The sequence below is a fragment of the Geospiza fortis genome, unplaced genomic scaffold, assembly GCF_000277835.1.
Source record: "Geospiza fortis unplaced genomic scaffold, GeoFor_1.0 scaffold452, whole genome shotgun sequence".
NCBI lineage: Eukaryota > Metazoa > Chordata > Aves > Passeriformes > Thraupidae > Geospiza > Geospiza fortis.
In genome coordinates this window covers 449885-475399 of record NW_005054369.1, presented here as the reverse complement: position 1 = coordinate 475399, position 25515 = coordinate 449885, and the positions used below count along the sequence as shown (strand labels likewise).

The following is a 25515-nucleotide window of genomic DNA, read 5'->3' as shown; positions in this document are numbered from 1 at the left end:
ATTTCACATCCCACACTCAAAAACAATGATTCATAAAATAGTTGTGCTAGTGTGATTAGTTTCATCATCTTAAACAGCATCAACTTCTCAGAATGAGGTCACAGAAAATTGGGTACATAACTGATAAAATTGGGTACATAACCAATAAAATTTGGTATATAACTGATAAAATTGAGTACATAACTGATAAAATTGGGTACATAACTGAGAAAATTTAACCAGGTTCAGAGCTACACTTAGCCCAAAGACTTGAAAAATGCAGTTGCCTAATGTGGCTTGGTAGTTCTGGAAATATCAAATTATTGAGGAAGCAGGTTGAGAGCAGAAACAGCTCAGCATGACTCCAGTTGTGGCCACCAACACCCGAAGTCACCTCCCCCTCTCTGTTCAGCTATAAATCCTGTGTAACTGTGCTAAGGGACGTGCTGCTTCTATTCTAGAAACGTCTCTGCCCTTTAACTTACGTTTTTAGTGGCGTCTTCTTCTTCTTGGCAGGTTTGTTCAGGCTGTCTCCTTCTGTCCCGTTTGTTTCGTTGGCACTGGCTGGTATCTCAAAGGAAGCTGGAGATTTGGAAGGCGAGCTGGCAATCTTAGAAGAAGTCTTGAAAGGGTCAATGGAGTCCTCACACATGTCTGGTTCGAAGCTGTACGTTTGTTGAGGCAGTTTGGGAGATTCCTGCATTTTTGTACTGGATGAGAAGGGGTTAAAATTGGGATCGTCCCACTTGTCGATATCAAAAGTGTAAGAGCCTTTAGTGATGGGGATTTCGTTTGGATCAGTGGGCGACTTGGTCGGGGTGGCTGGAGCATTGTCAAGCTTCTCCACCGGCTTTTTAGTCTTTGGCCTCCGGAGCGGCATTTTAGCACCAGGCTTTTTCCCTGCTTTTTTGGGAGGAGGAGCGCTCTCCTGCTGCTCTTCACTCCCCCCTTTCTCCTCAGAATAATCAAACTCCAGCCTCACCGCTTTGATGGGAGGGTCCTCCTGTCCCCCGGTGTCTGGCGGAGTCACCTCCACAGCCTCGGGGGCCGTGGTTAGAGGCAGCGTTTTCCTGCTGCCAGGGGGGGAGTTCTGCACCTTGCTGCCTCCGGAGCTAAATGCACCAATCCCTTCCAAACGGTCCGGATCCGAAGGCTCGGATCCTTCAGGCACAGATGGGGCCTCCTCTTTCTCAGCAGAGATTTTGGAAGGTTCAGTACATTCAGGCTTTGCTGAGTCAGCTTTCACCTCAGGTGCTTTGTCCTCACAAGCTGCTTGGCCAAGCTCAGGAGGTTCTTGTGGGGTTTCCTTCACCAGTGGAGCATCCAGAGGTTTTTTGGCTGACTGCTTCTTTTTTAAGGAAGCTGCTCTGGGCTTTTTTGTTCTCTTGAGGGTACTGGAAGCACTGCTAGAACCAGTACTGTAGGCATCTGCCGAGGGCGCTAATGTCTCACTGTTGCCAAGGTAAGATGCTCCATCAAAATCACTGGCCTGCAGGCTGAGGGACCGAGACAACGTGGATTTGGACACTGGGACCGAATCCGTGGATTTTCTCCGGACATTTGCTTTGGGGTCACGATTCTTGGGCTCTGCAGAGCTCGGCCCTAAGGCATGGAGAGAATCAACCAGCTCAATGTTGTCAAAATCCAAGTTGTAGGTTCCACTGCTGGCTATGGGCTTGTCCTCGTCGAAGACAGTGGAGAAGGAATGGCAGGGGGGACGGAAGGGGCTCTCCTGAACTGGCTCGCTGTGTGACACATCGGTTACGGGTTCAGCTTCTGAACACAGACCTGTGGGAGCAAACAGAAAACTCAGTGCACTTCAAACACCTTTTCAGAACTGGGGCTTACAAGATTTCATTACAATCTAATATTGCTACAAGTAAAAGGCGTTAAAATCATACTAATTGACTAAGCAAACCAAAGTGACTTTTTCAATATCTGAACCAGATTAGGGAAAAATTAGATCTGTTCTCCCCAGAACAGGGGAGATTCAAGGCAAGTTTGACAAAAAACCAAAATAAGTATTTGCAAGAGCTTCCAAAAAACCCCTTCTAAACTATCACTTGTAGAGATGGATATTTCCATAATATGCTAAATATTGCCAATACCAGAAAAACTGCACATAAAGCACTTTTTTTACTCCCATTTTCTACTACCATAAAGAGTTCACACAATTGTGTCAGAGCTCTTATGAAATAAATCTCCTGTAAATTGACTGGTGCTTCAGTAACTGCATGTTGACCTTAAGTTTTGTTCCCCATGTGCTATTTTTACCAATTTACCCAGAGGAAAATGGCTTCCTCTCCACAACCCATCAATGCTGCTCCTCTGTCTGCCCCAAGCAGTCAATAATTATAAGTTTATAATAAGACATGAATAATTGAGAACTTAATATGAAATAAATTATGGTAAAGGTAAAAAAAAACCAAAGAAGGTCATTTAGACAACTCCACAAACATTCCTGGTTGAAAAATCTTCCTTTAAAAAGCTAGAAGCCCCTACTGGTTATTTAAACCAGGTTTTTCCAAGTGTAGTTCTAACTTGCTGATGAAAAGAAAATTTTGTAGAGAGATTTATGTCAAGACTCTTAATCCAAGCAGCTTTCCACTGCAATTAAAAGTTCTCTTATTGAATAGAATCCTAAAATTATTTATAGAAGTCTCTTCACTTGGGATAAAATAACTATTGGACAAAGTAGGAAAAGAGTGCATAACAAAAAATCAGAAAATAGAGAGGTAGAAAAGCAGGAAGGTGATGGTCCTTGCTGCCTTCCAGCTCATTAAGTTGATTATGCAAATGTTTTACAAATCCTGCATATGGTTTGCTCCTGCTGTGACTGTACTACTCTGACCTGAATGTACCACGGCCACCTCTGTCCCTGTGTGTCCCTGTGGGGCACCCCAGAGCCGGGACAGCTCTCTCCAGCTCCCAGCTCAGGCTGGGCTGAGCCAGCTGCTCACAGCTCTCTCAGAGGAGCAAAATGCCCCCGTGTTCCCTGCTGAAGCAACACAGCCTCCTTCACATTGCCATCTTTTTTAAATTATGCAGTTATAAAGAAAAACAAAAATGAGTGTTTTGCTCAACCCTAAACGATTTCAGAGACATTTCTGCTCATCCTTTTCATTCCAATCCTGACACGTTTTGCAGAATAACTCTCATTTTGCCCTGCTACATTCATTAACACTGTTCATAAAAGCAAGAGAGACAATCAATTATTATTTTAGTGAGAAGCTATGAATGGATTAAGAAAAGGGAAAAGAAGATTTCCTTTGTTTCAGAAGAAATTGTGTGTCTGCAAGGATTATTATTTATGGCTGTAGAGCACAGAAAAGGATTTAAGGGAATTAGACACATTTCCCAAAGTGGCACCATGTACTTCCAGAGACTGTCAAAGGGATGACAGCTACGCAGTTTCTTTTTAAGACTGGAAGTTCACTAGGATACATCAATTAAAATAATATTCTGATGTGTTTTTTCTGCTAAATGAATGCTAATGGTGTAGCAGTGCTTCAGAACAGTTTATTTTTCCCCTTAATCCCCACTGGTTTGGGTTGGTTTCAGCCTGGCTGAGGGGTCATTAATTAGGCTGGTGCTCACTTCACACACACATCACTTGGTGACACTGATGGGACTCCTGTTAAAGGGCACTCAGAGAGTGACACAGACCTCCAGCACTGGCCTCATCTGTCCCCTTCACCCTGAAAGGAGACTGGAAGGCACTTCAGGGGAATACATCACAATAAACACTGGGATGCCAGAGGAGTACAAATGTAGGTCAGCATGAAATCAAAGTGGGATCTGAACGAGGAGTCATCTCCAGTTATGCACTGTTTTCATTCCTGCCTACCTCAAAGCCCTCAACAGCATCGAGGCCCTTATTCCAAGTAGTTATAAACATGCATTAAAACAAAGTAAAATAAAAAAAAAAAAAAAACCAAAAACAAAAACATTCCCCTGCAGAACTTGGACTGTAAATAAGAGGCTGAGGTTTGGGATGCATCATGCAAAAGGAGCATGCAAGGCTTTGCAGCTACTCCCAACAAAGCAACATTTCAATTCTATGTGCTCCACACAGTGCAAGGCTTTAATCTTCTTTAACTGCTTATTTCACGACTTCCTCCTCATCAAATCCCTTTTACTCAAGAGTACGGATTTCTGCAGAGCGCTGCTCGATATTTTTATTGTTTCTTTATGAAACAAGATGTGAAACGGTCTCAGCAAACAGCTCTTGGCAGAAGAGAAATGCTGCTGTCAGCCTCTTCTGGCTCGCTCCTGGTAGCAGCAGAATTGCTGGGGCAGGAGGTATAAATGGTACTCAAGGCTTTATTACTACAAAGTCATGAAGACCACACTTGCCTGACATTAACAGCCTATTCAGAGAGCAGAGACATTTGTCCTTTTACAACACAAAATCAAGCCAATCAGTATCACTACAGGATTGTATTAAAATGCAGCTTGAGCACAAAGGAACATACTACACATGTTCCTTTGGGATTTAAGGCAGGATTTACTTGCCCTAGAAAGAAACCAGCACAACATTCTAAATCAGGTTTATGCCTTTTATTGGTACTGAGTCGCCCACGATTTATACTGGTAAGAGCTGCCCACAAGAAGATATTAAATTTTATAAAGCTCTCCAAGAACATGGAGGATAGCTGGGGAACTTACACTGCAATAAAAAAAAACCAGGCAAGCTTCTCAAACCCCAAATTTCACAAATTAAAAAAGAAGATCCAAGTTCTGCTCCTTCCACTGGGAAATTCCTCTGATTTCAGCCAATTTTTGACTGGATCAACTATAAAAAAAAACTCCCAAACCCAAACTCAACAATATAAAACTCATATTTCTTGTATCCAGGTGATGAGACCTAAATATTAGAGTTACATGATATATTTAACACTTGGCATTTTCACCTGGCACCTGCTATGGAAGAACTAGAAGCTGATAAAAAGTCACAGAATCACAGAATATCCTGAGTTGGAAGGAACCCACAAAGATCACTGAAGTCCAACTCGTGGCCCTGCACAGGACAGACCCAAGAATCTCACCCTGTGCCTGAGAACATGAATAAAATATTGTAACACTGTGTGCATTAACAAACAAAACAAATTCCTGTTGCTTTTTTACAGAAGTAGCCAAGGCAAGGGGTTACTTTGCTGAAGCATCTCTAGAGCAGAAATAAACTGGAAATAGGCCTTAAGACTGCTGAGCTGGAAACAAAATGAAACACTCTTTGAAAGGTTTAGCAATAACATTTAAACAGATGTAATAAGCAAATATAGAAGAAAATGACAATCAGTTCTGTTTTCTAGAGAAAAAGCAAACAAAGGCAAACCTCTGGAAAATGCATACAACATGCACCCAGTTACTATATTATGAGGGAAAAATGCCAAAAGCATACAGGAATTGGAATTGCCTTACACTAGAAATTTTGAAACATGGTTTACTTCAAGTTCCTTCTTGTTATGGAAACCCTTTGATGTCAGAAAATCAATTAGTACCACTTGTTTAAAGTTCTGTAAAAATACTTTTGTCATTTATTCTAAGAGGTACTCTAACATTGTATATAAAAGTTTCTTCTCAAATTTTCCATATCAGGCTTCAAGAGGAAAAACACTGAGGAAGAATGCTGTCCGTACAAAAAATTTAGTTTGTTTTGGTCTGGACCATAATGTCTCTGTTGGAAAGCCTGACCTTGAATTTCCCTGGCACCAGAAGGACTCAAAAATAGGATCTGCCCCATATCCTGATTGTTGGGCTGTAATGCACACAGGGGAGTCCAACTCTCACTCTCCCTTGTGAATACAACCTGAATTCAGTAATCATCTGGGGAAGGCAGTGGGGGTGACAGAAAGCTCCTAGGAAGGAATTCCTGGCCAAAACCAGAGTATTTGGGAGAATGGGCTTGGGGGACATTCTGGTGCTCAGATGGATGAAACAAGGGACAAGAGGACACTGTTATGGGAAGCTGAGGAGACAAGTAACAATAATTTAAAATAATGACAATAATAACTGCAACCTCAAACACTCCAATTAGATTATAACCCATGTTTCCCAGCATTATTTAGGGAGGAATGGAAGGGCTCACTGGTGGCAATTCCTGGGGCTCAGGGGTAGTTTCCACACTTGCTCTGTTGCTCCTCTTCCCCTCCAGACTTGCCCTCAGACTGACTCCCCTCCTCTGCTCTGCTGCTGATGGACCAGAGCCATGCAGCAGGTTTTACCCCACCAGGAGCTGGCACAAACCCAGCACCAGTCCAGCTTATTTCACTTTCATCATATTTACTAAAGGACCACTGAAGTCAACCTAATTAAAACCTCTCCTCTTGCCTTTGCAGCAGTGGGGTCCAGCTGCTGTGCTAATGATATCATGCAACACAACTGCAGCCATCTGCATAAGCACTTATTGTCAGCTAGAGATGAAAGAATCTTTTAAACACTTACTGTGCTCCCTCCTTCCACCCAAACACGCTCTGTCACCCATCCCATGTGAAGACAAAGCCATGTGGCTGCTGAAACAGGAGCCCAGCAGGACACTGCTGCCCCTCCCTGTGCCTGTGCCAGGCTCTCCAGCTGCCCATATTCCTCACTCCTCCTCTAGTGAAACCTGGATTTTAGCTGTATGGTGCCATCCAGGAGCTCTGCTTCAATGCCCCTGAGCCCCAAGGAAGGGGTCACAATTCTCTTTGTGTGCAGACACATGCGTAACTTATGAAATAAATAAACTGCAAGACACTCAAGTGGTTTATACAGTACAAAATGTTTAACTTTTCTCATTTCTAAACACCTATAGTCTTACCATTATTTATTTCTTCTAAAGATTTCCAAAACAAATGAATGCTTTGTGCTGCCCTCCTACATTTGGATTTTTCCACATTACGCATCTTCTTCCCCTCCAATAAATTCCCCTGATGTATAACTGTGTTTTGTATCATTCTGGATCACTGAACAGATCTCTGTCATTCTGCTGTAACTTGCCTCCCATGGACAATCTGATTTGCAAATGAACTGGTTTCCCCTCTACCATCCAATGGCCTCCAATAAAGTTCACACTGGCTGTGAATAGCTATATTCAATTTCCTACTTTTCTTCAGAAAGATCTTAAAAAAAAAAAGGAGGGGGGAACTGGGATGGAAGGAGACAAGAATCACATGTGCCAGGGAAGCACATGTGTAACCAAGGGCTTGAAGATAATCTACTGAAGTAATTAAAAGCATACTCCAACCCTGTGTGTTCTTTTGTTCTCTGAGCACTTATTTTGTAATCATTGGATTGCCAAAGATTTGAAAAAAGGAAAGAAGATGCAGAATAACTTTTGCTACAATGACGAGGGAACTCTAACAGCAGAAAGGAAAAAGCATCAGGGTGCCTCAGTATCTACTTTTTATTTTGCCAAATCAGTTTGTAGAAAATCCTTGAAGCTTCTTAAAAACCTATCATAAATCAAGATCCTGAACAGCACTGCTTAATGAGTAACTCCCTTTGGTGGGATGCTACAACTCTTTCCAAACACAATACAAGTGTTTAGCAGCTTTAGACTGCTGGGAAAAATATTATCTGCATACAATTTAGCCAGGTGATCAAGATGACTTGAGTTTCAGATGGAAAAAAGACAGTATAATGGGGAATTCAGTCTCAAGCTGTTGAGCTGTCATCTGACAGCCCAAACAAAGCTATTTTGGGCTAATAGCATGCTTTCTACTCCCTCATATTCCATTACTCAATCTGGAGAACAAAGAACACTTTTGGGGGAAAAGAATTTCTTTGGGTTTTAAACACATTTCTACCTTTTCAAAGATTCTAGTTTCCCAGTATGTACCAATTTTCACGTATGTATACCACACATACATACATAGCTCCATGTTCCTCCTATAAAATCAGTATTTCTGTTTTTTTACTACCTCCTGTTCCAGTAACACATTTGAAAATGGCATTTTGTTAATTGTCACAGTTAACAGTGCTCACTCAGGTACCTGCATCTGCAACCCACATCTCTTTTTTCTACTCAACTGACTCTGTAAAGATCCTAGAAAAAGAAGCTTGGTTCAAAAGGAAGAAAGTTTTTACTAGAGAGCACCTCTTTCTTTAATATTCTTCAAATGTTATGGACAGATTCTCCATTACTTTATTCTAGGAGGCAACAGGGTTTTTTCCTCTCTGCATGGGTAATTAATTAATACTCCAGAAGCCCATTTATTAGCATTAATTCCTTGCCAGTGCTTAGAGAAACAGCTCCCTGCATATTCACCTCCCCCAGTAACGTGTCCCACTCTTTACCTGTATCTTCCACAGACAGCTGAGGTTTTGTTTCTTGCTCTGCTACGTCTGCAACAACTTCTGCTGCTGCTGCTGCTGCTTCAGGGGGAGGCTGTGGAGGTGAAGGTGGTGCCTTGACAGGTGTAGTGGACTCTGGGGTCTCAAATGCTTCTTCAGAGTCAGAGCTCCTGGGGAAAATCAAAGCAGAGACTGGTGAGCACAGGGAGAATTCACATTCGCAGGTCAGGCTTGGCAGCACTGGGATTCCTGAGCTGGTGGCACAGACCTCAGCTCTCAGGCTACCTCTGTGTTTCCCAGAGGAGATCTGACACTCCAGGATGGCTTCCAGAGCAGGATGTCATGGCTGTGGTTTTCTCCCTAGACAAGGATTTATGTAATTTGAATTACAGAAGTGAACACACACTTGGAAATGAATCCATCCTGCAAAGCCTGCTTCACTGTGTGAGGGAGGCTCAGCCCTCTCTGTGCACACCCCTGTGCTACTCCCTTGCACAAGCACACCTAAACTTACTAAAAAATACAAATAAAAAGACTCTTATGAAGAGAATTTCCAAACATCTAAAACAGCACCAAATTTCTTTGTGTGCCCTCAAGGGTGAGACATGAAGGTATCTGAGGTGCAGCCAACTCCTGTGCATCCTCCTCTCATGGAAATACTACATTCTATTTCCAGCAGAATTTTACCAGAGCCCCTTTCAAACAGACCTTGTGACACAAGGTAAGACAGCCTGTAAAATGCATGGAATCCTGCAGGATTATTATCAATAATCCTTTTGTGGCACCATGTGCTCACAGGGACACAAAAACATAGGGACCACCATGGGTTGGCGCCAGCCCAGGAACGAGACAGCAGCACCCAAAATGGAATCATTCAAGTGAAACACAAGCTTGAAAGGGAGCAACTCTACAAAATGATGAGTAACATAAACATTAAGTGAAGATCTAAACCATTCAAGGACACACCACTTGCTCTTAGAGGTGTACAGCCATACGAAACTGTCCTTCTAGGTCTGGAAACGATAGATCATACTTAAACAGCCCAAATGATAAACATTTCATCCTTTGTTTGGGAGCAAGGAATGCAGTAACAATGGTGTCATATTCAATATGCACTCAACATATGTTCAGTATACATTCAATAAGCATTTCTGTTAGTCAGATGCAGTTTTTGTTGGTCTGTAATGAAGTAAATTGAACACAGCAATTTGCTGAAGTGCAGGACAGATTTGCCTCTTCCCAGTGGTTCTGTGTTGCCATAAAATGAGAAGCCATTTCATCCCCCAGAAGCACTCTAGAAGCCAGCCCAAATCAAGGACTCCTCTCATTTTGCTTGAGTTAGAAGGTTACTCTGAGCTGCCAGACTCTGTTTGGTTTCCTGAGACCCGTGATTATTTTAAGCAGCTCCATGTCAGGAGAAGTACAAATACAGGATTTACATTCATTTGCCTGCATCTATCACAGTATAAAGCCTTAGGACGGTTGGAGAAGAAGAGACCCCAGTGTCACTTCTGGCACCTCAAGGAGCACAGTAGTCCCAATTTTCCCTCTCCCTCTTCTCTGCAGAATCCCAGAGAGAGCTCCCACCCCATTAGGATGCACATCATGACCCTGCACCAACCAAATCCTGGCTCATCACCCCTGAAGCAAAAAGAGTTCTACTAGGTTATAACTTTGGGTGTTTGGAGATTTCTTTATTTCCTCCCCAAACCTACTCAGCTTAAAACCACTGTGTCTGGCTTTCCATTATATCTGCTCCTCAAAAACCCTTTATGCCACTTTAACCATCCTCATTTCTCAGGCCACAGGACAGTCAAACTGGAACAGGCACACTGCATCATTTCAAATCACATCCCCCCAGAGATGCACCATGTTTTAAGTTCTACATATTTCAAGCTTAAAGATCAGCTGCAAACAAAGGGCTTCTATAAATAAAGCTTCACAATAGGTATTCAACAACAACAACAAATAAGCTTTCTCCTCCCTCCATGGAGCTGGTTCAGGAAACTTTAAAGTTGAAGAATCAAAGCGAAACAGAGTTGTGTGATATTTTCCCAGTGTCATAAAAATAAACCCAGGAAGTTATCATCTAAACCAACAAAATGAGAAGTAATTCATGTCTCTCAGGCTTTCACGTAGTTTTTCATTGTGCTGCACTTAATTAATGTTTCACCCTTTACAATTTAAACTCAAAGTTTAGCTCTGTAACATTCAAACAACAATAATGTTTAGACTCCTTTTTCTCAAACTGTCTGTACAGCACTTGTAACATATACAGAAACTGGAACGGAAAAACCTCTATTTTCATATCCTACTCAAAGGAGGATTTGTTAAACTGCCTTGATGGAGCAGTTCTGTGTCCTCCTTAGTTAAATTATGGAGAGAACTGGTGCCTGTTTATCTACCTTTTAAAGGAGGTCCCTTTGTTTACTTGGTCTCTTCCTTGGATGAATTGGGCAAAATCATTTGAAGTAAACAGAAATACTTGCTGTATTTTTGTTCGCTGCATGAGACTCTGGAAAACCTCTTGAGTCTGTGGACAGACAGTTGGGGTGCCTGAGCTCCAGAAAAAGGCTTTGTTTTGCCAATACTTAATAATTCCCAAAAGATTCTGATGCAACACTCCTGATTTTCAGCTAGTACAATCAAGTAAGAACTGTCTTAACCATAACTCAAATCCTTGTTATGAGAAGCAGTTGTGCTCACAAAGAAAATCCTATTTAACAAAGAAACATGAAGGGAAGCTTAATACCAGAAAAATCTCCTTTATCATGGCCTGGGATCTGGGCAAGGGCATAAAGCCTGGAAGCACATTCCAGTACTATGCTCCAAAGTCAACATGCATCCTGGAAATATTAAATCTTGTGTGCAGTTTTCCTTAGTGAAAATACAGATGATCTCTCTTACACGAGGTATTTTTTAAGACCACAGTCCTGCGTTCAAATGGTAAGAAAAGATTTTCCCAGAACAACAGGATTTTCTGCGAAAAGGAAATTATGTATTTCAGCCAGTTCAATTCACAATGCCTTTTCTCTGAGAAACTCAGGGAATACATGGAACAAAAAGAAATAATGTTGATACTGAACAGCTCTAGGTGCAAAGCAAGATCGCCAAACTGCGATACACCCTGGGAGCTGGCACCAACTCAAAGCTGCACAAGGAGCAGCCACCACAGGTCCAGCTGCGGGCAGGTTCTCAGCAAAGGAAGAGTCATGTACCTTCTAGAGTATGATTCTGAAACTCCAGCCAAGGATGAAGCAGAGTGTGAACCTGCAGGATTTGTCTGTGGGGCAGTGATGATGAAGTGGGAACTACAGGAAGGAGCCTGGGAAATTAGTGGGAGCTGACCTTCAGAACATGTTATACATATCATTCCACCCGTATCTTTTGGATTATGAACATAACAGACAAAAAAAATACAGATTGTAGAAATCACAAAACATTCTTTCAGCCTGTCTCTTTCATGTTCCTTCTTGAAAGACACCAGTAAACAGTAAATCTAACACATACAGATGGGGTCCCACGGCAGGGAAGAACAGGGAAATCCAAGAATAAGACTGGACCATCCAAATCTGGCAGCTCCACATCAACTTGTGGAGCCTGAGCACTCCCACTCTCACCTGGAAAGTCTGAGCTCTTGCCCAGCCTGTTACATAAATCTCTGGAGGAAATACTGAAGGCAGAACCAGGGTTGACCTCTCTTCCTCACCTCTGGCCATGTGGAAACCCAGCCTCATAAGTTACATTACCTTTTTTTATAAACCACAGGTTCTTACAATTTAAATCCTCCCCAATTTCAGAAGGAAAAATTGCCTTTTTGTCAGCGTAGCTGGAAAGCAAGAATGAGATTTCTTCATTCCCTGCCTCTCCTCCCTGCCTGCCCTTGCCAGGCAGACACAGGCCCTGAAAGAGTGAGGTCACCCCAGTTGCCACCAGAAAATTCAATTCATTAAAAAGTGGCTTTCAGCAGAGCTGTGGCCTTGGGCTGTGGTGGGAATGCTGCCATCTGCCTTGGGTTCCTCCAATATTGACACTGCAGCAGCACAGCCAGTGCCACCCTGCTCCCTGCTCTCGTTGCATAGCAGGGACAGAGAATATAAAAGAAATTTAAAAGCAGGACTTTGACATGAGGACTGAGCTCAGCGGCATCACCTCCTATGGAGGTGCTCAAGGGAGCAAAACTGGAAGTGGGATGTGCCAAGGGAGCCCCACAGGCTTTTGTAGAGTTACTTCATTTAATGTTAAATCTATACAGAATTTCTATTTAGTGTATAGCCTGCTTCAGGAAACAAGACAAACAAACATGCCTGACTACTTTATGGAGTACTGATCTATTGATGTGCAATATGAACAATCTGGAGAGGAAATGGGGGGGGTGATATTATGAATTTTTGAAGCCAGGAGTTGGAGCTGCATTACTGAGAAGTGCTGCTTGTGCTGGGAGTGAGGAGAGGGAGATGGAGCCAAAGGAGCTGCTCTCCATCAGCCAGGGTTGTGGATTCACACTAACAACAAGACTGGCTTCAGGGGGATCTGCTCCACAAAAACAAAGGTGAACAGACTCTATTTCAATTTGCACATTTTCTTCCAAACTTTGCACTTAGGAAAAAGTATGGTTTATCTCCCTAATTAGCAGAACGTGTCCTGGATTAATTGAGGTCTCTCCTACCCATCAGTACAATCACTGATGCCCTGCCAGCACTCCATAAACTCAACCTTCTCCCTGCTACTCAAAAAACTCTCTTCACCAATTGTTTTGTCTCTGATTTTATTGACATGACAATTTCATTCTCGTGGTGTATTTAGAAATAGGACACATTGGGAGGAAATAAACCAGGCAATCTTACAACACACACACAACAACAAAACCAAACTGTGCTCCCCTGTCACCCAAGAAGAGTGCTCAGAGGGTGCTGCAATGAAAGCAAGGAGGGCAAAGGTCTATTTGGATGTTTGCAGATTGCCCTCTGATTGTAGTGTGAGTGACATTTGGAGGTGTACAGGGAAACTGAGGACTCAGAAGATGAGCAATTCCTCCCTGATCAGTTTTAACTGGTAATAACTCCTGCAGTCTTTTCCTGAGGTACAGCTGCAGCCCCTGAAGGGGAGGAGACAGAAATGAGTATTTTGTCTTTTTTTCCCCATCTCATCTTTAGATCTGTGTTCTTTACAACTGGCTAGAGATGCAGCTCAAGGGGAAAACGTCTGTCCAAGTACACCCATTGCCTCCAGGAGACGTAAACCCACATTAAAGCTCTCTGCAGACCTGTTCCCTGAGCCTCAGGACTCAAACAAGGAATCTGGCACCAGGGGATCATCTCAGCTCCTGCACCAGGTACTGGCAGGGACCTGAGGCAAACAGAGTCCAAGGCCATGGCATGAAGGACCCAGATGAGCAAACACTGCAGTGCTGATGCAAAAGCACCATCTGTGGCAAGACCTAAAGGAAACACATTCCATCAGGCCTGGCCCTGCAAAGCATTTGCAGCTGTTATATCATAAATTTAAGGTATAAATTTCACATGAGTATTTACTGAACAATTTATCATGCACCATGAGAGGAAACTCAATCAGAGAGAAAATGAGGGAAAAAACCCAACCAACTTTTTAGATTGTTCAATTTAGTATTGAAGATTAATTTTGGCTTTCATTCTGGGTATCTCCCACTGGGAGATGAGCTGGAAATAAAAAGGAGGAATGAGTTCTGTAGTTTCACCTCCATCGATCATTTTCAGAGATGATCCTCATAAAGGCTGCATGAATAATTCAGGTGTGGCTTACTGATGAGCCCAGAACCAAGGGTGCAGGAGTGGCTGCATCCTTCTGAGGTCAATCTGGTTGTGTGTTACTTAAGCAGGCACTTTTACTGCAGTGGCAAGGCCCACACAGGCTGACAGATCTGGAAAGACACTCAGTAACTCCAAGCTTCAGAGTTTTTAAAGTCAGAGAGACAAGGCAGTCAGAGATATGCATTAATTTCAGTCAAAGCTCATTCACTGTAAAAATCTGATAAAACTCTTTTGGATTTCCAGGTGTCATTTTCAATGGTTAAAATGATCTTCTCTTAAAAATCCCCCAAACCCAAGTAAGCTGCAACACAAAAAGAACACTGAGGCAGGATGTGCCAGCAACACATCTCTCCAGATGAAGACCAATCATGCTCTCTACTCTGCCTCTGAACTGCTGCACACACACAGAATCATAAAACCCAATCTTTGGGTGGGAAGGGACCTTTGAAATTCATCAAGTTCAGTGCTCTTGGTGAGTTCAGCTCAAGTCTGCCTTACCCACCCAGACTGGGACCTTTAAACAGCATGGACAGCTTTTTGTTGTAAATGTATGCAGAGTCCACAGGGGGCAAATGACTGCTCATTACATTTTACATTTTGGGCTTTTCCCTTTTGTTTATATAAAATTAAATAACTGACAATCTCTCATAATTCATCTTGTGGCATCACTTGTGGTTCAGTTACACAAATCTGATACAGAGACATATACAGTCTTTACTCTTTTTTTTTTCCTTCAGACTCTCACAAACACAGCTCTGCATCATAATTCAAAAACATCAGGAGAGTCCAAATGGTAATTCCTTTCCTGGAGATCAAGTTACCACTTCAGGTCAGCAGCCATTAGCTGACCCAAGGGCCTTCTCAAGAGGACCAAGAATGTTCTACAGCTACAACAAAAGGTCATTATCTTAATCCCAGCACTAGGTTAGGATAATACCAAAGATGTGCCAACTTTCTATTCTGTGATTTTTAAATATTTGCCTATCCAGTGACTTCCAGCTAACATGACATTCCCCAATAATTAGTTTCTTTTAACCTGATTGTTAGCTATTACATGTTTTGAATATGAAACATCCCTACAGATTTTAAATTTTGATATTAAATTTGTACAGCTACCTACAGAAAACAGAGATGGAATGGTGGAGTTATCTGGTTATTTTAGGTATTAATTTTTGGTAGACACCAAATATTAATACCTAAAATTATTTAGGTATTAATATTTGGTGTCTATCAAATAGGAATTAGTCTACCTATCAAACCTAGCACCCAGAGATCTGCTGAACACATGGTTTTAGAAAACAATGCAAATATATGTGGTGAGTGGCATAAAACCTCACAAACTTTCTATTATGCTCTAGAGGCATAAACCTCACAAACTATTTTCCCTTTCTCTAATAAAACATACCTTTGGAATTATAGGGTGCCTCAAAAGAATTCAGTGCCCCCTCTGGGGGTGTGAGCAGATGATCTCCAGAGGTCCCTTCCAACTCCAACCACTCTGATTCTGCGAGAACCTTCTGCCCAGAGCAGAGCACAGCCAGTAACCTCAGCCCAGCCTGCTGGAGCTGAAAGATGGGTGACACTTCAGGGACCATGGAAAGCCATCTGTCCTGCTGCCTCTGCCCCCTGGGAATGTTCTCAGGGCTGGATCTGATGCTTATATTGAGTCAGGAGCTGGGGCAGGTACCAACATGTCAGTCAGTGTCACCACAGTCCATTTACAAGACAGCTCCTTCAGGGACACATTTCTGACCATTAACTATTAATGGACCTCTCTCACACTACTGTAGGGCAAAGTGACAAGATCACCCATGCTAGAATTGAATAAATTCACAACAAACCCATACTGTGAGGAGAGCAACCATGAAAGAAGATGATGTTGGGAAGGAAACAGATCACCAAGCTTTCCTTCAGCTCACACAGGCATGACACCATCATCCCACAGGAACATTATTACTGATGTGCACTCACAGGATGAGAATACAGCCTTGAGAATGTAATAAAATGATGTTTGGTACTTGCAAGGTGGACACAAGAAAACCACAGGGTACTGGTCTCTGAGGGTCTGCTCCAGTGCTGTGCACAATGTCCCAGACCTCTGACCAGAAGTCAGTGGGAATTCAGATTTCCAGCGCTGAATCTGCACTGAAAAGTGCATCACCTTACAGGGGAATCCTTCAGTCTGCTGGCTGTGTTTGGCACACATACAGAATCTATACATCATATAATATGTGCACAGGAAAGGCAATCACACCTTGTACTACTCACCTGCAACACACCTGCCACATTCTACAGGTTCCTTCCTGCCTTGCAGAGTCTGATCATCAGAACAAAGCTATAATTTCACCACAGGATTATTTCAGCTTAAACAATAATGCTGGGAAATAATTCTAGTCCTACTTTATATAGGTCCTATATTAAAGTCCTACTTTATAGCAAGAAGTTCCCCATATTGCTTTAAATAATGTTAAATTTTTCATTTTAATTTTGTAACAGTCACTACTGCTGATTTACAGATCTCTTTTATTTCTACTTTAAAACTGCATATGGCTCAATGAAAGTACAACTCCAGCTTCTTTTATCACAGCAATTTCAAGTAATTTTATAGAAGAAATCCATGAACTGGGATGAGGGTAATTTCCTTGGTATCTCCATTCTTCATCCTGCTTTCTGATGCATTAAAGCACTAATTAAAAACAATACTGTAGGACACAGAAAATGAGGGCCATTTAAAAAAAAGGTTTTTGTAAAAAAACACAATCAAAACTGGAAGGTTTAAACAGCAATCATGTTTTGCATTCAGAGTAATATTCCACAAAATCATCTGCAGTTCCTTCCTCAGCAAAGGCTTTCTGCTCAACCCAAGAGCAGGATAACATCACGTGTTCATTTTATGGCCTGAGCATGAAGCAGCAGAGAGGCATCCTTTGCAATTCTCACTTAAAATGTCAAACAAATCCCATTCCACCGAAACGACAATGGCACAAGAGCTCATATTGACAGGGATGTGTGCAGAAAGCAGGGCAGGAGCTCCTCTCCAGAGGAAGATTTTAATATTACTTCAGCTTAAATATTCCTTCAGAAAACACAACTCCCCAGAAAAATAACCACTATTACAACAAAGATGGCCCTTGCCAGCCCACAAGGATGTGTCGTGAGAGGCACAAGGGTGAATTTTGGGACACAAAGAGGAGGGTGATCCTGCAGCCAGAGCCATCCCCTACCCTGAGCAGTTCTGTGCCTCCTCTCACCCTGAGCCCAGAGGGTGTCAAACCCTCTGAAGCTGCCCCAGAGCACCTCAGCTGAGGTGTCAGTGATGGACACCAGGGTGGATTTGCTGTGAATGGCTGAATATGGTCACACACTGCTGATCTGATGCCACTAAGTCACTTCTCAGCTCTTCCAGTAATGGGGGTTCCAAGCTGAAGTGCTGGGATAACTCAGTGCCTGAGCTCAGAGACAAGAATCTGCATTTTCTTTTTTAACACAGGTGAGATAACAGAAATAAAATGCTATGGCTTCCCCTTTCAGATCATTATGTGGGACTTCAGCAATGGAGAGTAATATCTTCTGTGTTATCCAAGCCACACAGATCAGTTTGGAAACGTGTCTGCTATAATAGATTACAAAAAGAAAACTATGAATACCTTAAACATTCATCACTTGCTATAAAAAGGCCCGTTTTTCCTCACAGGATGGCTATATTTAGAGAACAGGATTAGAACTGCAGTGGAGGGGAACTAAAAGGGCATAATCATCTTAAAAATAATGTTGCATTTTGAGTTTTAGCCTATTGTCTTATAAGCAGTCTTCCTACCATAACTGAAATGGGAAGAAGGAATTATTTTTTCCTGCTTTTTCTCCTTGTTTATTCAGCAATTTTGAGCGCATTTTGTGCAGAAGCCAAATTCCCACTCCCCCCACAAAAGCCATTTCCTGCTTTCACACAGCAATGCTAGAGAAATGTCTCAAGCTGTGGGAAACCACATCTGAAGGAAAAAAGACTGCGGGATATAACATGGCACACTTACAGCAGCACTTCAATCTACTTAAATCATTTTTCTAACTGATTAGCAAGAAGTTCCCCATATTGCTTTAAATCATGTTACATTTTTCCTTTTTATTGCTTTTCCTGAGATCTGGCAGGGTATGTTTTTCAACACCACTGATATAAATGAATCATAAAACAATCCTCCATGCTTTCTGGCCAGCCTGCTTTCTCTTTTACTGGCTTCAGCCTGAATAATGAAAATATCTATGCCACAGAAACAGGACTCAGAATTGAAATTGTTTTTTAAATCCCTACACTCTTCTCAGGCAGATGCTTTATTCTCTGAGGTACAACAGGAAAAAGCAATTTAATTAAAGGCACTCTTCTTCAGACATCACAACTGCAAATATACTAATGCGTCCCTAAATCACCAGAGGCTGCTGAATATTCAACCACAGAAATCTTTTAAGAAAGATGCAGGCTACCCCAATATCAAAGGTGGAAAATGCTTAAAACAAACATAACCAGTTAATACACAATAATCTCAGCCAGTGATGCATTCTGCTCACCCTAGTGGGTTAGGGCTTGGGGTTTGAATCAGTGGTTGATGTTGAAATATTTAATACCCCTGGCAGGTATCTTTCCTCTTCTTTTAGTCCCAAGGTCTAAAATTTTAATCCAGGAAACATCATCATGTGAACTGTGCCCCCACGAAGAAGCAGCCTGTGCTCCTGCTACACAGCATCACCAATGGGAAACGGATCAATAATTCATCAGGAGCCAGAGCCACAGGTTGGGAATTGCTTTGTTTACTGCAGCCACCTTTTAAATGCAACGATGTGGCTTTGCAGAGCCTCATCTCAGCTCTGCCACGCAGCTCCAAAGCAGGATCTGGGCACAAAACAGCGCGGGGGGATGTGTGACACCTGCCGTTCCTGGGGACCGGCCAATCCTGGGAGCATGGAGATGCTGAAAACACCGGGATGTGGAACAGGCTGCGCTCCTGCAGTGCCTGTGGATGGCCCTTCCTTTCGGAAAGGAGACAAGGATTACACAGGGGGAGAAGAGAGGCGGGGAGAACTTTCACTGAAAAGGAAACAGAGGAGGAGAAACCCTCTGCCTTCAACCTGCTCCATATTCTGCCTCTTTGACCCCTGCACAGCCCCCCTACAGGACTTTGCAAGATCCTCTCTAACCCTTACTCCTCCATTTCAACACCTAAAGCAGCTGCACGGACAGACACGTGGCCAGCAAGCAGAAGGAAAAAAGAACAAAAAATATGTATCTTGACCTCTTAACAACAACAACAAAATCTCTGCTTGGGCTCTACTCATTCCATCTCCTGCCTCGGGTGGGTGAGATCCAGCTGCTGCTCCAGCCCAGTGCAGCTCTGGAGGACTTCCCACTGCTTTCATTCACCTCCTCCATGGGCACAGTCAGTGATGCTGCAACTCTCAGGGAAACTTCCCTTTCCCTTTCCCTTTCCCTTTCCCTTTTCCCTTTTCCCTTTTCCCTTTTCCCTTTCCTTCCCTTCCCCTGGCTCAGGAAGCACCAACTCAGCACCACAGTGTGATGAAACAGCAAATCCCTGATCGCCAGTGGCATTTATTTTACCAGCTGGACTGCCTTCAGCTCAGCCAGGTGAGGAGCAGCCTGAACCTTCCCTTCCCAAGCTCCCACTTTGGTCCTGCACTTGGGAACTTACACCAAAGGATCTGAATTCCTTGCTCATCTTTCCTGTCCTTTAGCACCAAACCCTTTTCCCAGCACAATGCTGGACTCCTTTCTAAGGAGAGCAATGGGCTGCTATTAACAAGACCAATAAGTGCAGGTTTTTATGCTGAAGGAAATCAAAGCTCTGAAGGAGCAGGAGCTTATGTGATTGTAATTGTACCCTGTGTCAGATACAACCTGCTTTACATTAAGCCCTACCAAAAAAGCTGCTTTTGTTTAGGAAAACTGTACCATGTAAATTTGGACATAACTCTAAGGATTCTGATTGATCAAAATCAAATAAGCTTAAAATGGAAAGACACAGATTTTCTCAAAGTTTACACATTTGCCCCAACAGAATCAACAGCCCCAGTTCTTCCTCTCAGAGGTTTCCCAAGCATCCATTCATCCTCTGAATCCCTCCTTGCAGCAGAGGGAGAGGAGCTGTAGCAAACAATACTGCAGGGCAGCAACAAACAAGAAACAGAGCTCTACAGTTGTCCTGAGGTCTGTCTAAGACATATTCACAGTTGCTTCAACCAAAATTCAGCTCATGTGCACACTCCAATTTGGTTTCCAGAGCCAAGGAAGGACCTCACTATCTTATCTAGTGTCGCCATCAATGAAGGCTCTCAGGCCAAAACCTGCCTAACAAAAAAATTTAAGACTGTAGCGGAAAAAGGAAACTAATTCAATTTTTTCCCCATTAAGCTGGTTCTAATGGGAATACAAAACATGATATCCCCAGCCTGGTACTAAATTCAGATGGTTGCTTAAGAGCATTTAAGGATCTGAAGAGAAATGAGACTTTTCCTTTCTTTGCTTTTTCCAAAGTAAAAATACATTTGCTTGTTTGCTTCTTACAGCAAACCTGCCCACTTTCTCCAAGAGAATGCAAACTGCATTGAATTTCTAGCTGTAATTACAACTCTGCCTCTTGCCACTCAAAAGCCTGTTTACCTGGACTACATAAGAAGCTTGGTACATAGCTAAATCCTCACAAAGCACCAGAGGTGGATAAGGATACGGTATCCATAAGACATAAGCAAATATAAAAATGATAGGTGTATGGTCTTAAAACAAAGGAAATGTGCTTGTAAGAGACAGAACTGCTTTTCTGGGTGCTGTAATCATGTTAGAGAAACATTCAAAGCACCCAGACTATTCCCTCTTGAAACACACAGCACTGAAGAGCATCTTTGATTTAAATCTAACAATCAGATCCTCTGACTGCTGGGTCAAGGCAAGCAAAAAGCAAAAAAGCAAACGCAGCCATGGAAGCAGCTCTGCTGGTAAATGACAGCCACAATGCATGTGCAGGAAATGCCTTTCCATTCATGTTTTTACCACCTCACATCGGTTTTTATTTTCCAATTTGCCTGCATGTCATAATCCATAATAGATGACAGCAGCTCCATTACACATAGCATAGGGCACTCCACTCCGTACGGAGAGCTTTAGAGCACACATGGGTTTGCCAGACGTGTGCTGTGCCTTGTTAACACAGGGCTGAGGGAGGCTGGGGTCTTTTCATTTTATTTTCAAGGCTAAACGTGACCTGCCTGCTTCCAGTGACAGAAGAAGTGGTTGATGTAACCACCTCTCATATCAAAGGGAGCGCTGTCATTGACTTCAGAGATGAGATCCTTTGGGCTCAAATAAGGGAGGCTGGAATGAAAGACAGGGAAGCTTGACAGAAGAATCTCCTTGTTACTCCTGGTACATCTTAAGTAAATCATCCCCATGGCTTCCAGCAATTCACCCTGTTTAGCAGACAAGCCCAGCAGATAGAGCATCCTTTAATTACTGATGGGGGATGCTCACTGAAGGCTGTCAGTAAGAGGAAGAAGAAAACAAATTTATGTTTCCACATAATAAGCTGACAATAGGCAGAACTGTCTGTCAAGGGATTAACTCAGACTAAATATCAATTCAGTAACATCAGCTTCCCCTCCTTCCAAGACCCAAATTCTTTCAATATTTTTAAATTTTTTATATATATATATATATATATATATATCCCACTCTTCCATGTATATATATTTATTTGGGAAATTTTCCTATGTATGAGCATATACTTCTGTGCAAGTATTTCACCAGACTGATTTCTTTCAAACTTTTAAGAACCACACAACGGATTCTTCCACGTTTGGAAGAAACAAACAACAACAACAAAAAAGTGGTCAAACAAGGGCTTTTTTTTCACACATATGGAGTGATAACTTTTATAAATACTTGTGTATACAGACCCTTACACAAAGAAAACTGCTCACATCTCCTGTGCAGAAGGCTGAGACAATCCAGTTTAAATTTTTCTGAGTCTCTCCCGTAACCAACAAACAAAAGAAAAGACCACGCAGCAGAAGAAATATTGAAAAACAACCCACTGTGACACCAGCACCTTGGCCTGCTACCAATGATCAGTGACATTCAATTTCTTTCTTGGAGCCTGCTCCAGCTCCCACTGAAGTCAGTGGGCATTTCACTATCAACTTCAGTGGGAGCTGGCTCAGGCTTCAGTCATTTTCCTCTTGGATTGGCAAGGGATGCAAATATTAGAGACGCAGCACGTAAAGCTCCTGATGGGAGGAAATAACACATCAGCACCCCTTTGGCTGATCAAGAAATGGGCACTGAATGTAAATCCTGCCAGCTGCTGCAAAGACAGCAACCATAATGCAAGCAGAAAAGCAAGGTGTGGTTCGTGCTCAGGAGAATGAAACCCTTTCCCCTTAAAAAAAAAATATGATTCAGGGATGACAAATGCCTAAGAGCTCCCAGCATTTAAAACCCTAGCAACGTTTCCAGTTTGCTAATACTTAAAAAACGTTGCCAAGAGATAGAAATATACTGCTCTTACAAATAAAAGCACTGAAGATGAAGGTGGCAGCACTTGGCAAGCTGATTTGTGCTCACACCCTGAGCAGGGCAGCAGTGGCATGTCAGACAGAGCCATCTCCAGCTGTGTGTGTGCACCCAACAGATCCGTGCACACTTGAACATCATCTCGCTGTCACTGGCTCTGATTTCAGCAGAGCCCACTCCTATTATCTGATGGAAACGTGCCCCTGATTGAGCCCAATCTGTGACCACCAGGGTGCCTGCTGCGATTTGCAAAGCACATGACAGAGCTCATAACGTCAGCAGCGAGGTCTGAGCCACCCCACTTTCATCTGCAGTTAACTTTTATTGTCAGGGGCTTCCCTTGGGCTCTCCCTTTTTTATCATTCCAATTTGACTTTTCTTTTTTCTTTAAATAAAAGGGCAATTGTCTGCTGCCAGTGAGTGCTAACAATCCACAATGAGCAACAGAACACCCCGGGCTGTCAGTAGCAATAGTGAGTTTATTGCAAATACTTTTATCCTGGCAGAAACAAATTTACATTAAAATTTGGAATTTGGCATATGCATGCAAAAAGGGCATATTTAACCATAGATAAAATCTTAACCTAGACCCCTTTTCAGCGTGGATTCCAACACCAATTTATTTCTACAAGTTTCCCTAGCATTTAATCAAGAAGCCCATCATAGGATGGACTTTGGATACTTCGGAGAAACTCCTAAAGCAAAAGCTATTTAAGGAATTCGTTTGCCTCTGTAGTTTTTTTGGTGCTATTCTACTCCAGCAATGACTCCTGACCGACACCCCCCTACTCTAATGAACTCAGGGCAGCCAAAGCCAACCCTGCTCTCCCTTTGTGGAGCAGCTCTCCGGAGGGCAATCAGCCTCTGCTGATGGCAGAAGTGATGGCTTCAGGGATGCTGGAGCTGCGTGGGCAGCTGCCCAACTTGCCTGGGACATGGCCAGATGTTTCTGCCTCTGAGCCATCACTGCCATTAAGGAATTTGCTTATGTGTGCAAAGCAAGCCAAATGCAACCTCATTTAAAAAGCACTGGTAAAAGTTACAGTGATAAGGGTAGAAAGTTAAAACCTCACACCAGACCTGATGACCACGACATGCTATGAGGATGTTCTTGTTTTATAGAACAGGCCCATGATAGAGAAACACCACCATTCTTATCTCATTTTGAAGAGTATTTAGTTGAAGAAAGCAGCACAATCTCTTGGTGATTTATTTAATACAAGATTAGTAATACCTTCTACAAACTCTTCCCAATGACATCAACAGTTGCTGAATGATGCCTGTGCTAAAAGTGCATCTGTTGATTATGTCAGCCCTTAAAAGATCATCTTGAAACCCCACAGGAATGACTTAATGCAAAACATGAGTAGGTTTGTATATAAAAGGAGTCATTGAGAGAGATGACAATATAATTTACTCAAGTGCCCCTCAAATGTATAAATATATATATATATACACACCTTCATCTATATACATATAAATATATATATACACCTTGATCTTGTTCATCCGACAGAATGCTGTGGATGTGAAATGTGGATGTGAAAACAACGAATGCTTAAAAGGCTGTGAAAATTGAAGACAAAAAGCCTGAACACTGTTTTAACAACGTGTCTTTTATTGCCCAGTCCTTGGACCGCTGTTAATAATCAACAGCAGTGTGTGCAGATGAAAATGTCATTTATAGTGCTTTAAAGACAATGAGGCATCCATTTATTCCACCATATTATTAAAATAGAGGCTTTTTGTAGGAATGTCAGATGAACTATAGGGGAAAAAATATTAATTGCTGAAGCTACCCATCAAAAGAACAAAGGATGCAGAAATGCTGTTAGGCCTGTATCTTACAAATATAACAAGACACTGTCAAGCAAAGCTATCTGCTGATATACTGGAATATGACAATAGGGAGCAGATACCCACTTGTAAGGCCTATTACAGAGGCAAAACTATCAGTTACTGCTCTATCATTCCCCAATGGCTCTGAAGCACTTATCTCAAACACACAAATGATGTTTCAACCATAATCAGAGCTACCTTAACAAGCACACATTAAATTGAAAAAAAAATTAAAGAGACCTATATGAGGTTCGTTTGTAGACCGGCCCTAATAGATAAATACCTAAAACATACCAAAATACATAGTCAGTAATGAACACAGTAGTCAGACATGTAAAGATAAATGTGATTTATATAACTGTAATGACAAAAGGAGACAAGGCAGTCCTTGTAAAACCCGTTCAGAGGTAAGGTCCACGCTCTAGCATTCCAGCTCACCAGCCTGGGGTGGAGGGTTAAGGAGAAAAGACTGTTGGCCAAGTAAACTGACAAATCCTCTACCAGTAAACTACAAAATCCTATTTACAAAGGGGAAATGATGCTGCTGTTCCCGCATGCACATGCACATTTCTGCACTTTCATATATGATTTAGCCACCCAGAAAAGTACTAACTCGTTCTGAATAAGCACGAATTGCCTCTTTTTTCCTCTCTCCCCCAGCAAATCTTTCAAAGTCGGCCTTCAACGAGAAGAGACCTAAGGACACCTTGCTTACGCTTCACAGAGGATCTAACACCATGGCAGGGATGGATGTGACAAGGCTGATGCTGAAAACACAGCATCCGTGCAGAGAGAGGCCCTGAAAAAAGCCCAGCGAAACGGAGCTCCACGCCGGGCGTTTTAAACCGAAAACACAGCGGTGGCGGTGGGCTCGGGAACGGGGAAGGGGCTGGGGTTTTGTTCGCGGGCAATGCTCATTGTGTTTGACTGACCAGGCACCCAAAACACGGAAAGACAGAACGTACAGTGGCAGGCACACACGGAGCGGGGTGCCCTGGCAGCGGCACGGAGCTCGCCCACACCCCGCCGAACAAAGGCCTCAGACACCCCCACGGCAGCGCCCAG

At 42.6% G+C, this 25515-nt stretch overlaps 1 protein-coding gene across 6 annotated transcripts in view; it reads right to left on the bottom strand.

Moving 5' to 3' along the window:
* TACC2 (transforming acidic coiled-coil containing protein 2) overlaps window positions 1-25515 on the bottom strand; it is an 88927-nt gene that overhangs the window by 30948 nt on the left and 32464 nt on the right. For all 6 annotated transcript variants that reach the window (XM_031059857.1, XM_031059859.1, XM_031059856.1 and 3 more), the window contains exons 4-5: window positions 8257-8423; window positions 465-1767 (exon numbers count right to left, since the gene is read on the bottom strand). In XM_031059857.1, coding sequence (XP_030915717.1) covers window positions 465-1767; window positions 8257-8423 — 1470 coding nt within the window. The remainder of the gene's footprint in view (window positions 1-464; window positions 1768-8256; window positions 8424-25515) is intronic.